The sequence below is a fragment of the Geotrypetes seraphini genome, chromosome 12 (genome assembly GCF_902459505.1).
Source record: "Geotrypetes seraphini chromosome 12, aGeoSer1.1, whole genome shotgun sequence".
In the NCBI taxonomy this organism is placed as follows: domain Eukaryota; kingdom Metazoa; phylum Chordata; class Amphibia; order Gymnophiona; family Dermophiidae; genus Geotrypetes; species Geotrypetes seraphini.
The window spans coordinates 3,508,127-3,524,447 of record NC_047095.1 but is presented as its reverse complement, the minus strand read 5'-3'; the positions used below and the strand labels follow the sequence as shown (position 1 = coordinate 3,524,447).

At 41.9% G+C, this 16,321-nt stretch overlaps 1 protein-coding gene across 1 annotated transcript in view; it reads right to left on the bottom strand.

The window, feature by feature from the left end:
* The window catches only part of CRB1 (crumbs cell polarity complex component 1), a 142,152-nt gene that overhangs the window by 123,384 nt on the left and 2,447 nt on the right, over positions 1 to 16,321 (bottom strand). Inside the window, exon 2 of the mRNA XM_033916808.1 lies at positions 4,672 to 5,253. Coding sequence (XP_033772699.1) covers positions 4,672 to 5,253 — 582 coding nt within the window. The remainder of the gene's footprint in view (positions 1 to 4,671; positions 5,254 to 16,321) is intronic.

The window sequence follows — 16,321 nt, the reverse complement described above, 5'->3', positions numbered from 1 at the left end:
AGGAGAGGGAAAGGGGACTGCTTTGGGGGAGGGGTGTGCTGGGAGGCACACAGCTTTGCTTGGGGGGAAGACAGAAGGGGGGCCACGGAGAGACAGTCAGGGAGGAACTGGAGGCCGAGAGGGAAAGGAGGCTGCTTTGGGGGGAGGGGTGTGTTGGGAGGCAGACAGCTTTGCTTGGGGGAGGGGAGACAGAAGGGGGCCACAGAGAGACAGTCAGGGAGGAACTGGAGGGGGAGAGGGAAAGGGGGCTGCTTTCTAACACCCGTTAATGTAACGGGCTTTAACACTAGTACTGTATATTTGCTCAAACGGTCAGCTGTAAGTAAATTAATGCACTTATCTTTGGTGCTTGTAAGTGCCCTACGGGACCTGTTTCACTAAATTATATGGCTTCGTCGGGGGACTTTTTTGAAAACTGCAAAAAAGAAAAGTACAGTCATAAACCATATAATGAATTACTCAAGTTCAACAATTATTTTCTTGGATATAAAAATAATCCAAGAAGATGAGCATTTTGTTACTGATTTACATGTGAAGCCAACCGATAGGAACACTTTTCTGGACTATACTAGTTGTCTTCCAGTGTCATTAAGAGGTAATTAACCTTTTTCAAAATTCCTATGTATCAGGAGGAATTGTTCCATTGTTGGTAGATTTAAATCTCAAGCTAATGCTTTGTTTTCAAAGTTGCTTAACCGTGGCTATTCCCAAAATGTATTACGACGTGCGCTCAAGCGTGCCATATATTGCAACAGGGATCTGTTGTTAAATAAAGTAAACAGAGCTAGGAACAACACAAAAGAAATTATTCAAACATGTATGGTTCGTTTCAATTCCAGCTAACATTTTGAGGGACAATTGGAAAATCATACAAACAAATCCTTTATTCCAAGATGTGCCTCAAAGGATTGCTTTTTCTCGTGAAATAAACCTTAAAGACATTCTTAGTCCAGCAATCTTATCACATGTCTTCTCCTACATGTAGTAGTTCTTTGCCAATGGGCTTTTACTAATGTGGTTCTTGCGGCATTTGTTTTTTGACATGCCAAGGGAAGGTGCTTATCAATCCTGGGGATAGCAAAGAATACCAGATTAAACATTTTCTAACCTGTAATACTGACTACATTATTTATATTGTTGTATGTCCCTGTGCTAAACTCTATGTGAGCAACTGTATCCATCCATTTAAAATACAGATGAGTGAGCACAAGTCTAATTTAAAACTAAGGAAAGTAAGTGCCCCTCTAGTTGAATACTGCATAGAGTTTCATCATGAATTGAAAGATCTCCGATGTCTGTGCATTGATAGAGAACCAAGACATGAGAGGGGAGGTGATCGCCAAAAGGAGCTACTTCAGCGTGAAGCCAGATGGATTTTTCATTTAAATACATTGAAACCTTCTGGGCTCAACAGCACTGTAGGTTGGCATTCTTTTTTCAAAATTGAGTAGCGTTGTCAGATGTACAAGATGACAGTGTACAAGATGAGAGTGTACAAGATGACAGTGCCAGCATCTATTAGACTTTGAACTGTCCAACTTTTGTAAACAAACTGGGTTCCAAAAAATTCTATGTAACAAAAAGAACCAGGTTTGTCTAATAGATGTTGACGCTGTACATCTCATCCTCCAAGTTTAAATCTGTGGCCATTGAGTAAATGTATTACTTATAACTTGCCATAATTAATACTTTAGATGAAGAACCAAATAATTAAAAAAGTAACAACTAAACCAATGCCAGCTCCTCTACTGCCCATGTCTCCACCCTCACCACTTATTCAGCCAGTTTCTAATCTAGTCTCCCATCTTGGATCCCACCCCACAAGTTGATAAGTTTGTTTACAATATTTTAAGTGAAAGTTTGTTATGAATATTTTAAGTGAGACATTATAAATAGCTGTAATCAGTATCAACATCACACTCTTGATCTACTCTTGTAGTCACTCAATCGATGACATTGACTATGTTTTGGGTTGGGTTTTTGTTTTTTTGTTTTTTTACATGACCTTGATCTGGTAAAACCATGCTGTAAAACCACTAATTCTAAATACTTCATTATCATTTCCTTCCATTAATTTTCCTCCCAATTAAGTTAGTCCATTCTTCTCTCCGGCACTACTTATATAATGAGAAACAAAATCAATCATATACTTGTCCACATAAATGTGGTACATAAGACATAGTAACATAGTAGAAGACCACATTTATTTCCAAGGATTTATTTTACTCAAGGATTTATTGAAAAGTTTCCTCATTGGGCCCATCAGAACCTCCTTGAAATTCCTTAATATCCTAGGATACCTTCCATCTGATTACTTCATTTTGCCCACTTAGAACTTTGCTAGCTACACCCAAATATTTTCTATAAATGCTGTAGCATCTACCCAACTAACATAGGCTATGACTTTATAAGACTTCCAAGAAGTGTTACGAAACCTCCCCCAAAATAGCTATAGTTAAAACCCAATCAATCAGGGTATACTAGATGCTTTGACAACAGTCCCACAGGTTTTGCTGTCTGAGTGGATTGGCAGGAGATGGTGATGGTGAACATAGAGGAGACACAGATGTAGAAATAAATATTGGCCTTCTGGGATTCAATTCAAAAAGAAGACAACAAGGCTTAGGAGTGGCCTGATGGCAAAGGTGGTGGAGACTAGTTCTGTGGTAGAATCTAGACATGTTTGGAATGGAAGATGGAAGACCATGCTGGGAGCAAGCTTGGAGGTGAGAGACATGGGAGAAGATCTGGCACTGGTTTAAGTATAATAATTTATATGCTCATTTACCCAAGGTAGCAAAGAATGAGGATGAAGCAAAGTGAAGCAAAATGGATGGTCATTATCTGCCACCGTTTTCTGTATACTGTGTACCATGTTACACAGAACCAAAAGGAACTCTCTCCAGAAATTGATACTTGGGCTGTCTTGACTAAAACCTGTGGTTCACAGAAAGGGAAGATGTTGACGTGTTACAGGCACCTAGCTACGTGCAGTCTGTCTCACTCTCTGTGATATTGTGAACCACTCAAGCTTTTCCTGCTCCAGTCTCAATTCATTCTGATCAGCAGAATGAAAGTTCAAATACAAGTGAGAGCCTAATCTCCTGCTAGAGTCAGAGCCATTTGGCAGCTTTGCTGTTTCTTTTTTTTTTTTTTTTTCTCTGGCTGTAAATAAGCTCAGAAAATGCTCATTCTAAAAGAGGTGCAAATTAAACCTGAAAAAAAAATGAGAAAAGCCCTCTTGGTCATTTTGAATTCCGCTAATCCTTAAAAGACCTTCCTTCCAAGGAAGAAAATGTACTCTCCATGCAAAACACTTGGACATTGTGAGGCTGGCCACATTCTGAATCAATGTAGTGAAAGAGCAGTGCACAAAACAGTGTTACAAAGCAATGAAACCCGGCAGACATCTGCCTTTCTTTCGGTGCGACACTGCTGTAGAAGTGCACAGCAAAACAGCATTGCCTGTGGCTTGTGGCAAACTTCTGGCTTGGTCCAATATAGAACTTTCAGCCTATCAGAACATCTCCATCAGCAAATGGGTTAAAAAGAGGAATTAAAGAGGAAAAGCTACAACAGTATCTATCTTGCCATAAGTACAGTAAAATAATGTGTCAGACTATTTCCTCTTCCCAAGTGGCAGGTTTTTTGTTGTTGTTGTTGTTGTTTTTTGTTTTTTGCATGAACATGCATATACCTCCTAATTCCATAACAGCGTGTACACTTACAGCCCCACCCACTGCCCTCCTAGGCTCGTTCCCTTGCAGTTCTGTGCTATGCAACTTACATACACAATTTACAGAATAGTATTTAGGTGCTCTGATACTCTAACATGCACAATACTGAATATGGTAAGTTACAAGGACATCTGACAGATTTACGTAACCACAGAAATACCAAGTCTGGCTGGTGTAACTGCAGGCGTGTAAATATTACACACCCCAATGCCAGGTTATTATAGTATTCAATATGGCATCAGGGCATCTAATGGCAGCAATCAATTATAGAATTGCCTCCCTAGGGTTCAACGTCTCAATCCACACACAGGGTGGCATCTAATGGAACAAATGTCTATCCACTCTCATCTCTAATTCTCCCTCCTACCAAACTTTCAGGAAGTCAATCAAAACTTATCTCTTTGACAAATATCTCTGACTCCCGCCCTCCTTGTAACTCTACTTTTAACTATGCCTTGTACCTCCCACCTTCCTGCACCTCCCACCTACCTGCCTTCTCCCTACCTGCACCTCCCACCTACCTGCACCCGACTTCCTAAGCCATGCCGATTGACTTGTTTATAACCTCTCTATCTCCTTCTTGCCTGCTCCCGACTCGCTAAGTTATATTGATTGATTGACTTATTTGTAAATTTCGCTGTAGATGTACAGTCTCTTGTCATGTAAACCGCTCTGAACTATTCTGGTACTGCGGTATACAAAAATAAAGTTATTATTATTATTATTAATAATAATAATGGCTTAGGCCATCACATCCATTTAAAAACAGTAACCAGGGCCTTAAATAGAAAGTCACATCTCACTGACAGCAGGCTGGTGTCCTGCTTTTTTCTTCGTGAGCCACCATGTCTTTCATTTTCTCAAAGGCAGTTCCACCCTTTTAATGTTCTAATGAAACCACATTTGATTCACATGCATTGTGGACAGACCTTACCTGTATATTCAGGTGAACAGAGGCAGATATAATTTCCTATTTTATTGAGGCAGGTTGCACCATTCTGACAGGGCTCGGAGACACATTCATCCACTTCAATGTCACAGTGCTTGCCTTGGTAACCAGGGACACAGTAGCAGGAGTAGCCATCAACTCGGTCTCTACACACTGCTCCATTCTGGCAAGGGTTAGAACTACATTCGATTGAGTCAATTTCACAGAAGTCTCCAGTGTACCCTGGAGAACATCTACAGGAGGGACCAGCTTCTCTAATATAGCATTTGCCGCCATGTCTGCAGGGGTTGTGGTCACATTCACTGAGTGCTGTTTCACAGTTAGTTCCGGTGTACCCAGGCACACACTGGCAAGTAAAGCTCTGGTTCTTTGGGGTGCTGAAACAGACCATGTTCAGGGGACAAGGTTTGGAGGTGCAGGGGTCATCCACTTCCTCACAGCCACTTCTCAGTTTGCGGGCTGCTGGCATTTGACAATGGCAACCATCTTCAGAAGTGCCAGCACAAGTTGAGTTCTTTTGGCAAGAATCGCCGAGGCACCTGGACTCATTTCTACTGCACAGTGACTCTGCAAGGATGGGGGAGGGGGTACAAAATAAAAGGCATTATGAGATTACAAGAAGACTTCCAAAGTTCATATGAATAACTAAAGAAAAGCCGTGGAAATTTCCATCCCATTTCTCATTTTAGGTCTTATATTATATTTTAGGTCTAATGTACCCACACAGATCATACTTGCAGTAATGCTACTGCTTGGAGAAGCAAAGCCCCTATGAGGGACAGAGCAACAAGGTTAGTAAACATAAATACGCAATCATAAATCTAGAGCAGATGTAAGTTTGTGCAAGTGAATTTGTGCACTTATGGGAAGTCATTCTAGGAGCATATTTTATAAAGGCACATCAGCACCTACTGCATATTACTTCACAAAATAAGCCCCATTGGGATTAAATTTTACATGCTCTTTGTATACATAAAACTAAACTAAACCTCATGCTTATATACCACATCTTCTCTATAGGAATAGAGCTCAACACAGTTTACAATAAAATTAGTAAAGCATAAGGAAAAGAAAAAAATAAACAGTGAAATTCATAGAGGAAAAAGAGGTTTTACATTTTTGAAAATAACCAAGTCTTCAGATGTTTACGGAATAATTGAAAAGGACCCAAGTCCCACAAATGTAAAGGGAAATTATTCCATTGGTCAATAATTTGGGGCTAATTCTATAACAATGCACCTATATATATATGTGCCTAGAGGATACCTGATTGAGAATTGACCTTCAAGGTCAATTCCAAAAAGAGTGCATCAGGGTCTCACCAAACAAGCACCTTTTTTCCCCCTGGTTAACAGAGCCTTTGGGAAATTGAAATTGAAGGTCTTTGATATCATCCATATGGATTATTTGACAGTAAGAAAGTTCAGTGGTACCCGAGTACAAAAAGATTAGTTGACTCCTGAAGCAGGTGGAGTCTCTGCTGAAACACGGCTGCATGTCAAATCTTTTATCTGGGGTTTTCTTCAACAAAATTTGATGCGATGATCTTTTCCTGGTGGGATTCTTTTATTGGAAGCCATTACTCTACTACCCCTGCTCTTTGTGCCTTGCATGTACGGTCGACTCCGCTTAAGTGCACGCCCCTCAGACCGCTTATATGGAGTGTGCGCTTAATAGGAGTGGGGGGAGGGGAGGGGGAGGCTGTAGCTAAGCCGGCTCAGTTTAAATATGGTTTGTGGGCTGCTGGAGCCTAAAGTACAGGAAAGCTATGCCCTACAGCTTGAGTGGAAGTGGAGCACTCACTTTCCCAGTTGTCCCAGCGCTTAAGCTGCTACGTGAAGCCTAGCCATTCCCACTTAGAATGTGATTGCATTTAACCGGCGTGAACGTAACATGAAAGAATAGAGGTTGGAACTATGACATCAGTGCATATAAGCGGATTGTGTGCTTATCCGAATTGCAAATATCCAGAGTTTACGTCCATTGACTTTAATGTTAAAAAAACGGGACCATGGTGGTAGGGTGCGGATAACCGAAGCGTGCGCTTAACCAACGTGCACTAGATGGAGTCGACTGTACAAAACACCGCCCTCAGACTGATCTACTCACTCAGAAAATATGATCACATAACTACTGCCTTCTTAGACTCCCACTGGTTACCCATACAAGCACGAATTCAATTCAAATTCCACTGCCTATTATTCAAAGCGTTACATGGCTCTTCCCCTTCCTACCTAAACAACCGCTTAAACCAGATCTCCACCTCAAGACACAGAAGAACCCCGAACCCTTTTGCCTTTCCCCCACTCAAAAGCACACTACGCAAGAAATTGTTTGACAACCTTCTGGCAACACAAGCAGCAAAACTCAACCATACCATCTCCAATCTGCTGACAACATCGGACGACTTCAAAACATTCCGAAAAGAAATCAAAACCCTGCTTTTCAAAAAATTCATCCAAATATCTTAACCATTCTTCACCTACCTCAAGATATTACTTCCCCAAATAACCCACCTAAACACCTTCCAAGCAAACAGACCCCAAAAATTAGATGGTAATCTTACCTACTCTAACTATATTCTCTTTGTCCATATCACACAGTTCGGCACTGTCATTTTACTATCCAACCCCTAAATCCCCTTAGGAATCTATCCAGCTATCTCTCCTCTGTCAAAAAAAAAAAAAAATTGTATCTTCACTGGAAAATGTCCAGTCAAATCTTTTGTAATCCGCCTTGAACTGCAAGGTATAGGCGGAATAGAAATCCGTAATGTAATGTAACGTAATGTAATATATTTCTGCACATAAGCACATTTCTGCAAGCATTCTAAATGTTTATGACATAACTGGAGTATAAATGTTAGCACATACTTTACTGAATTATCCTGCTTATGTACAGAAATGGACATTTATAATATTGTCCAGAGTATGTATATTATACTGTATGTATACACATAAAAATATGCATTGCTGATGCATATCACATACTTTTACAAAGTATATATGTTGGCTTCTCAGGGAACGGAGGGTGGGCAAAGCTGGGGTAAAATTGTGAGATACCAGAGCATGTTATGTGTATATCTAGATTAGCTATGCCTTCCTTGGAGCAAGTGCTTCTCTGCTCAGATCTTTGCACATAAATGCACATGTTGACTATATAAAACAAATACAAGAAATAAGAACATAAGAGCTGTCTTATGCTTTACTGGGTCAGACCAAAGACCCATGTAGTAGACCACTAATATGCCGCAGCAGATTCCAGGTGTGCCCCGATGAGATGCCAGTAAGGAAGAGAGGCGCCGGCGTGGAATGACTGCTTATAGGACATGCTTCTAGCTGTTAAAGGCATGTTCTTTAGGCAGTCAGCCTGCGCCGATGACTCTTCTCCTCGCCAATGTCTCTCCTCCTCTCCTTACACCTCCCCTCCTCCAGGATCCCCCACCGAAGTGACAGGTTCAGTGTCGTGGACAGATGGGCCTCCGTGCATGCGCAGACGTCGATGTGATGATGTCACGCATGCATATGATGTCATCGTGTCGACATCTGCACACTTCCAGGTGCCTTCCGGCTGGGGCACTGGGTTTAGTGTGCCTTCCAGCTGAAAAGTTTACGGGACTCTAGTAGTACATAAGAACATAAGCAATGCCTCTGCTGGGTCAGACCCGAGGTCCATTGTGCCCAGCAGCCCACTCACGCGGTGGCCCAATAGGTCCAGGACCTGTGCAGTGATCCTCTATTTATACCCTTCTATCCCCCTTTCCAGCAGGAAATTGTCCAATCCTTTCTTAAACCCCAGTACTGTACTCTGTCCTATTACGTCCTCTGGAAGCGCATTCCAGGTGTCCACCATACGTTGGGTAAAGAAGAACTTCCTAGCGTTTGTTTTGAATCTGTCCCCTTTCAACTTTTCCGAATGCCCTCTTGTTCTTTTATTTTTTGAAAGTTTGAAGAATCTGTCCCTCTCTACTCTCTCTATGCCCTTCATGATCTTATAAGTCTCTATCATATCCCCTCTAAGTCTCCTCTTCTCCAGGGAAAAGAGACCCATTTTCTCCAATTTCTCAGCGTATGAAAGGTTTTCCATCCCCTTTATCAGACGCGTCGCTCTCCTCTGAACCTCTCGAGTAATGCCATATCCTTCTTAAGGTATGGCGACCAATATTGGACGCAGTATTACAGATGCGGGCGCACCATCACCCGTTACAATGGCAGGATAACTTCTTTCGTCCTGGTTGTAATACCCTTCTTGATTATACCTAGCATTGTAATCGCTCTCTTAGAGGCCGCTGCGCACTGTGCCGTTGGCTTCATTGTCATGTCCACCATTACTCCCAAGTCCCTTTCTTGGGTACTCTCATTCAATAAAATCCCTCCCATCATATAGTTGTACCTCGGGTTTCTGCTTCCCACATGGAATACTTTACATTTCTCAATGTTGAACTTCATCTGCCATCTCGTTACCCATTCCCCTAGTTTGTTCAAGTCCCTTTGCAATTCTTCGCAGTTCTCTTTAGTCCGAGCTCCACTAAATAGTTTGGTGTCATCTGCAAATTTTATTATCTCACATTTTGTCCCTGTTTCTAGATCATTTATGAATAAATTAAATAGCAGCGGCCCGAGCACCGAGCCCTGTGGAATATGGTGACAAAATTCATCACCATTCCACTGATAACCGCGGGAAACCATCCCATGTCATTTTTTACTGTCTCAACCTCAGTCCTTCTACACCAGCATTCTTCAATGAAAGGCTTGAGAGTCAGTGGTTGTGCCCATTCATTCTCCGATTCTACCCTCTCTCCTTAAAGAATGACATGGAGATGGTGGGAATGGTGATGAATTTTGTCACCATGTCATTCTCTACCATGTAGCTCAGCATCCTCTTTCCAACAGTGGTATCCTGTTACAAGTTTTTTATTACAAGTTTATTAGGATTTTATATACCGCCTATCAAGGTTATCTAAGCGGTTTTTTTACAATCAGGTACTCAAGCATTTTTCCCCTCTCTGTCCCGGTGGGCTCACAATCTATCTAACATACCTGGGGCTATGGAGGATTAAGTGACTTGCCCAGGGTCACAAGGAGCAGCGCGGGGTTTGAACCCACAACCCCAGGGTGCTGAGGCTGTAGATCCAACCACTGCGCCACACACTCCTCTGTTCTGAAATTACCCTTCCTAATAGTCAATGTATACCTTGCAAGAAAATGCCATATAGGAGCGTAAAGACAAATGGATTTAAGATCTGGAACCCAGCCTCTATTCTGCAGCCATTTTCTCCCTGCACAAATCTGTGTATCTTTGTCCTGGGTTAGCACAGAAAAGGTGCCTGTATTTATTCTTTCAATTGATGTTCTTATTCACAAGGCACAATATGAAAAATGGTCTGAAGAAGTAAAGGTTTTGGGCTCTAAATCAGGCATTTTATTATAAAAGCTTATCTGGCTTGGGCAGAATGAGACACCTTGTTTCTTCTCTTTGGTTCTAAGCACCTTTTTGATATCAATATCAAGCTGCTTTCCCACCCTTGCTCAATCTCTGAATATAGATGGATCTGTTCTGCCCGATACTGGGATAGCAGCAGCAAATGCTGGCTTTTGCTTTTGGAGTTAAATAATGCCTTCCTACCCTGTAAGCCACTATTTACAAAAAATTAAATCAATTAAGCTCCTCTGAACACAAATTCTGTCTTGCTTTGTTTGGGTTTTTTGTTGTTGTTTTTTTCAATTTTCTAGAAGGGTGTGCTTGTGTGGAACAAGAAATGTGAAAACAAATGACAATTGAAGTTGTCATTTGGATTAAAAAAAAATGATTCTGCTTTACTAATCACCTTGGTACACCTGCCATTTGGAGCTTTTAGATGGGTCTAATGTTTACTCCCATGATTAGGAAGGTGATGAATGGAAGAGCTAGGAGGCTGAGCTGGGAAACCAGGGCAAGGTCAGGACTCCAGAGGGATAATGTTAGAAAGGGTTTTCTGTAGGCAAAAGCCTTTTCACTCATGTAAAATGACTTTTATAAAATTATTTCAGGGTTGAGGCACGTAAAGGCATATGCAGTGACAAAGAAGGTGCCATACTTTTGGAGGTGTATTTTGGGGCAGAGCAGAGTCACAATTTATACATGCTCATAAAACACTTAGAATAGCATGATATGAATCTGGTATAAAGACTTCATTTAGAAGGGCCTCAACACAATACAACAAAATTTTATATATATATATTTTTTGTTCCTGGGTAAGATAGAAACATGATGGCAGATAAAGGCCAAATGGCCCATCCAGTCTGCCCTTCCTCAGCATTCACAATTTCCTCTTCTCCCTAAGAGATCCCACTTGACTGTCCTATGTATTCTATGTGAGGCTCTCAGCATTAGCAAACTGAAGAGCCCTGAAGAAATGATTTTGCAATCGTGAAACGTTGGCCTTCGTCGGCTGTTCTGAGAGGAAGTTTCCACTAGTGCCTGTATCACATTATCAAAATCCGACTGGCCTGGTGGTCCTCCAGGACAGGGTTGGGAACCACTGCTTTAGATAAAAAATAGTTAAGCCTTGAGCTTTAGCTTCAGCATTTAAACTGGAGGATATGACACAGAGAAAAACAGATCCAAGATGGCCGCGGTGCAGACGCTCTGAGAGAGACGCTTCTGACCACTCCAATTTTAATTATTTACTTACTTAAAATGCCGAAGAGAAGGGGAAGGAGCGCAGCTAGCACCTCGCGGCGCTCCGAGGCCCCCTCCTTCGGCAGAATTGATGAGATTTTGCGGCGGCTGGAGAACGCAGTCCCTTCGATGTCGGGAGTGAGCCCGTTGAGAGCACTGGAAGAGGGCGAGACCGGGGCAGGCTCTCCATGTCTGGAAACCACTCTAAGCCCCGACTTGAGAGCTCCACCTCCGTGTCCCAGGTCAGCCAGTTCTCCAGGGGTGGAGAAAACCCCGGAAATGGGGGAAGTACTTCCTTGAGAAGCTGCAGAGTCATCACAGGAGACTGAAGAAGCTGTACTCTCTGTTCAGAGAGTAACTGCAGAAGAAACCAGGGAAGAACAAGCTACTGGAGGTGAAAGATTCCAGCCAGTACCTATCCAGGGAAACTTTTCTTCTTTTGATGGTGAGCATTTCTATACTCAGCAAAGTTTTCCAATTTTTGAAAAACCAGCACAAGTGACTTTAGATTCATTATGGGACTTGATTACAAATTTTACTAAGACTATTAGTCCCAATTTCCAATATATAGAGGGGAAATTGATTCAACACTCTAGAGAGCTGAAAGATCTATCAATGGATATGACTGTTTCAAAAACTATGACTCAAAAACTTGATCAAGAAATATCAATGACTAAACAAGTACAGGAATCCTTAATTAAAGACAATATTAATTTAAGAAGAAAATTAGAGACACTTGAAAATAACTCCTGGAATAATAATTTGAGATTAATTAATTTTCCTAGATTGACTTTGATTACCCCTAGGGAAATGCTTAGGACATATTTGATAGAAATATTAGAAATGTCAGAAGAAAACTTACCACCGTTTGCTCAAGTATACTATTTGCCAAATAAAGAAGGGGCCCCAATGCAAGTTAAAGCATCAAATCAAGTATTACTGAATGTTTCTGAATTGTTAGAAACTTCAGATAGAGAAACAGCTATAAATTCCACTTTGATTTTGACTGTTGCTCTCGCTATTGATAAAACATGGTTATTGAGACTTTTCTTTAAAAATAGACATAAAGGCCCTGATTCTCTAAAGTGCATCCCGATTTTAGGCGTCCTACAGCTGTCTAATCAGCCAATCGGGATGCATGTTTTTAAAAAAAAAATGCTCCCCAGACAAGCCTGAAGGCACCTCCAGGAGCCTAGGGAGACCCGCAAGATGCCTAAGCTCGTCTAAGGGCCTTAGGCGGGCCTTAGGCTGAACCTAGGCGGCCCTACGCGTCTCCCTAGTAGAGGAGAAGCTTAAAATGTAGGCCAGCAAAATTCTGGCCTACATTGTAAGTAGACGCGGCCGCTATACTTATCGCGGCAAGGGATCTCTCTGCCGCTATAAGTATAGCGGGCCGCAGCCCCCTGACCAGGAGGGGGCCCAAACCCTCTGCCCGAAGACGCACCCCCTCCCCCGACACTAATGACCGCCCCCCCCCCGACACTACTAACCGCCCCCGACAATATCAATAGCTGGCAGGAGGGTGCCCAATCCCTCCTGCCCGAAGACGCACCCCCCCCGGCGCTAACCCCCCCCAAACCTCCACTCCACCAAACCTGTTCTTAGATGGGTCTTGCACATCTTGAGCCGGCAGGCACGCCTCGTCGAAATGAAGCGGGCCCGCCCCTTCCCGGCCCATCCCGCCGAAGCCTAAGGCCTGATTGGCCCAGGCTCTAGAAGCCTGGACCAATCAGGCCTTAGGCATAGCGGGTCCGCCCATCCCCACTTAATCTAAGGTCTGTTTGGCCAATCAGGCCTTAGATTAAGTGGGGATGGGCGGACCCGCTATGCCTAAGGCCTTTTTGGTCCAGGCTTCTAGAGCCTGGGCCAATCAGGCCTTAGGCTTCGGCGGGATGGGCCGGGAAGGGGTGGGCCCACTTCATTTTGACGAGGCGTGCCTGCCGGCTCAAGACGTGCAAGACCCATCTAAGAACAGGTTTGGTGGAGTGGAGGTTTGGGGGGGGTTAGCGCCGGGGGGGGTGCGTGTTCGGGCAGGAGGAATTGGGCACCCTCCTGCCAGCTATCGATATTGTCGGGGGGGATCGGTAATGTCGGGGGGGGGGGTGGTCAGTAGTGTCGGGGGGGCGGTCGTTAGTGTCGGGGGGGTGCGTCTTCGGGCAGAGGGTTTGGGCACCCTCCTGGTCAGGGGGCCACGGCCCGCTATACTTTTAGCAGCAGAGAGATCCCTTGCCGCGATAAGTGTAGCGGGCCGTGTCTAATCTAACCCGTTTCTCTAACCCGCGTCTGTAACATGGACGCCGGTTACAGAATCGGGGTTTAGTTTAGGCCGATTCTGAATAGGACGCCTCTCCCGGGCGTCCTATTCAGAATCAGGGCCTAGGTGTCTTGCGGGCCTCGCCTTCAATATAAGCGGCCTGCCTGGGGAGCATTTTTTTTAAAAAACGTGCATCCCGATTGGCTGATTAGACAGCTGTAGGACGCCTACAGCTGCCTAAAATCGGGACGCACTTTTAGAGAATCAGGCCCAAAGAGTTCCTTGGTTGTAAAATACAAATGTTTCCTGACCTTTCCAGAGAAACTCAAAAGTGATATAGAGAATTTTTGTTGTTGAAACCTGGAGTCACATCACTGGGAGCAACTTTTTACTTGAGACATCCCTGCAAATGTATTATTTACTACTGTTCATTTAAATATGTTTTCTTTCAACCACAACAATTAACAGCTTTTCTGGCTACGTCTAGACTGGATAAAGAGAAAACAACATAATTTTATATCTGCCTATCTCTCACTTTTGTCTGCATTCTATTCTTCTTTTAATAATATTTCTTTGTTCGCTCTAATGAAATCTTGGATCTACATTTGAGGACTTGGGTTGAGTTGGTTAGAAGATTTTCTTGTACTTAGTTTCTTTATTGGACTGTATATGATTTATATTGTATATAGTTCTCACCTTACTAACTTACTTTCTGTACAAGTGAATAATTGACATGTCATTTGAAAAATTAAGAAAAAGAATTAAATAATAAATTGGAGGATATTAGTGTTGTGTTTGTGAATTTTTGCTCCATTTCCCTTTATTTTTCTTTAGTTGAGATACAGTCTTTATCTCCACTATCTCTACCGGGGAACTATTCCATGCGTCTACTACCCTTTCTGTAAAAAAAATATTTCCTCATTTTTGCTTTCTCACTCTGGCCTTTCCTTTCAATTGCCTATGCCACTAAAGTATTGAAAATGGTTATCATTCCTCTCAAACTTTGCTTTTGTGACCAGGACATTGATATTTTGAAATTTTTTGCAGAATATTCCAGATTGATTCCAAGCTGAGTAAACTTTGGGGTCCTTTTGACATTCCTTCATCCTTTGCCCCAGTGCCACATTGCTTTGAAAGCAACTTACAATATAATCACAAATATTGAAAAACTATTCATTTAAATATTCTGTGGTCAATTTCAAGATAAATAACAAGTTAATTGTGATTCATTTGTTGTTTTTTATGACTTTATAAGAATGAAAAGATGAAAATGTGGTGTTTTCACATTTTAAATAGGTAAATAGCAAATTTGACTATCCTGGTAATGGATATTTTTTTAGGCATGAGCAATTAGTAAATTACACATACTGCCCAGTAATAAAAATTGTATTACTTACTGTAATACACAAGATACAGCCCTTCCTTATATGCATTCTAAGTTTCTTTGGACCAACAGAATAAAAATACTTGGAAGATCAAACTTCCATTAAAGCGCGCTACATTCCAGCATTCAGTTCTGAGCTCCCCTTAACAACATCTTTTCAAAAATCTTTCAAAAAATTTTTCTATTGAAACAGTTACCTTTTAATTCTGAGTCCAGCTATAGACAAGCACCCAACATAGTACTATGTTTTTGCTTCAGTTGCATCAGGGGTGCAATCACTTGCAATCCATGACTCGGGATTGTAGATCACAATCCTGAGTCATGAATTGCAAATTATTACTATCTTACTATGTTTTTGAATTCAAGAAAGCATGGGATAAGCAAACACTTCCTCTCACTGTGCTGTGTAGCTATTCCATAAAACAGCAAGCACGTGAAATTAAAATTAGAATATATCTGACTGGAGGTGGTAAAAGCCCAGCTGTTCTTTCCCTCAAGCACCCCCAACAGAATCACATCTTTATATAAAGACAGACACTCTCTACTACTCACTTCTCATAGCATGTGCTTTTTGTTATTCCCAAACTATTCTATACCAATTTCTTTTAACACAAATAGTTAAAATCAATGCTTAATGAAGCCTAAACCTAGAAACCTAGATTAGGATAATATCCTTACAAAGAAATTATCTCGTTACTGAGAAATAGACCGCCAGGCATTCCAAGACTTGTTGTGAGAGTCTGTGACATGAAACTAATGAGATGCATGGCACTGTCTTACAAGAACATGCAAGCCATTTGAATGTTTTTACTCGATGAGATTTTTCAGCTTGAAGGCTTCGCTGCAGTAAAGGTTGCCATCTACTGGCTATAAAAGATACTAGAGGTGACGATCCATCTGCACTACACGCAGCTGTAGGCAATTGAATCATAATGCTGAAGCCAGAGGAGTTTTTTTAATTTGCAGTTTGAGAATATGCTTCAAATGTGCCCAGAGGGGCTCAAAGATCAGGTGAATATGAGGACAGCTTGACTGAGTAGAAATGTTTCATGCCACACCTGTCATGGACACCTGTAATTATGATATACTACTGTAGATGCATCTATTTATGGATAAAGGCAGTTTAAAATCTCATGAAATTCTATTGCCATTACCATTATTCCCTAATCTTTCAACAAGAGATTACTCCACTTCTGACACACATTTTCATATGTCCCTAGCTATAACACCTAACCACAACTGAATTAATAACATAGATAGACCATTTTCTTATTTAATTGTGTTGGTTTGTAACTTTAGGAATGTGATCACATTAATGACTTTGGGTAATATACTTC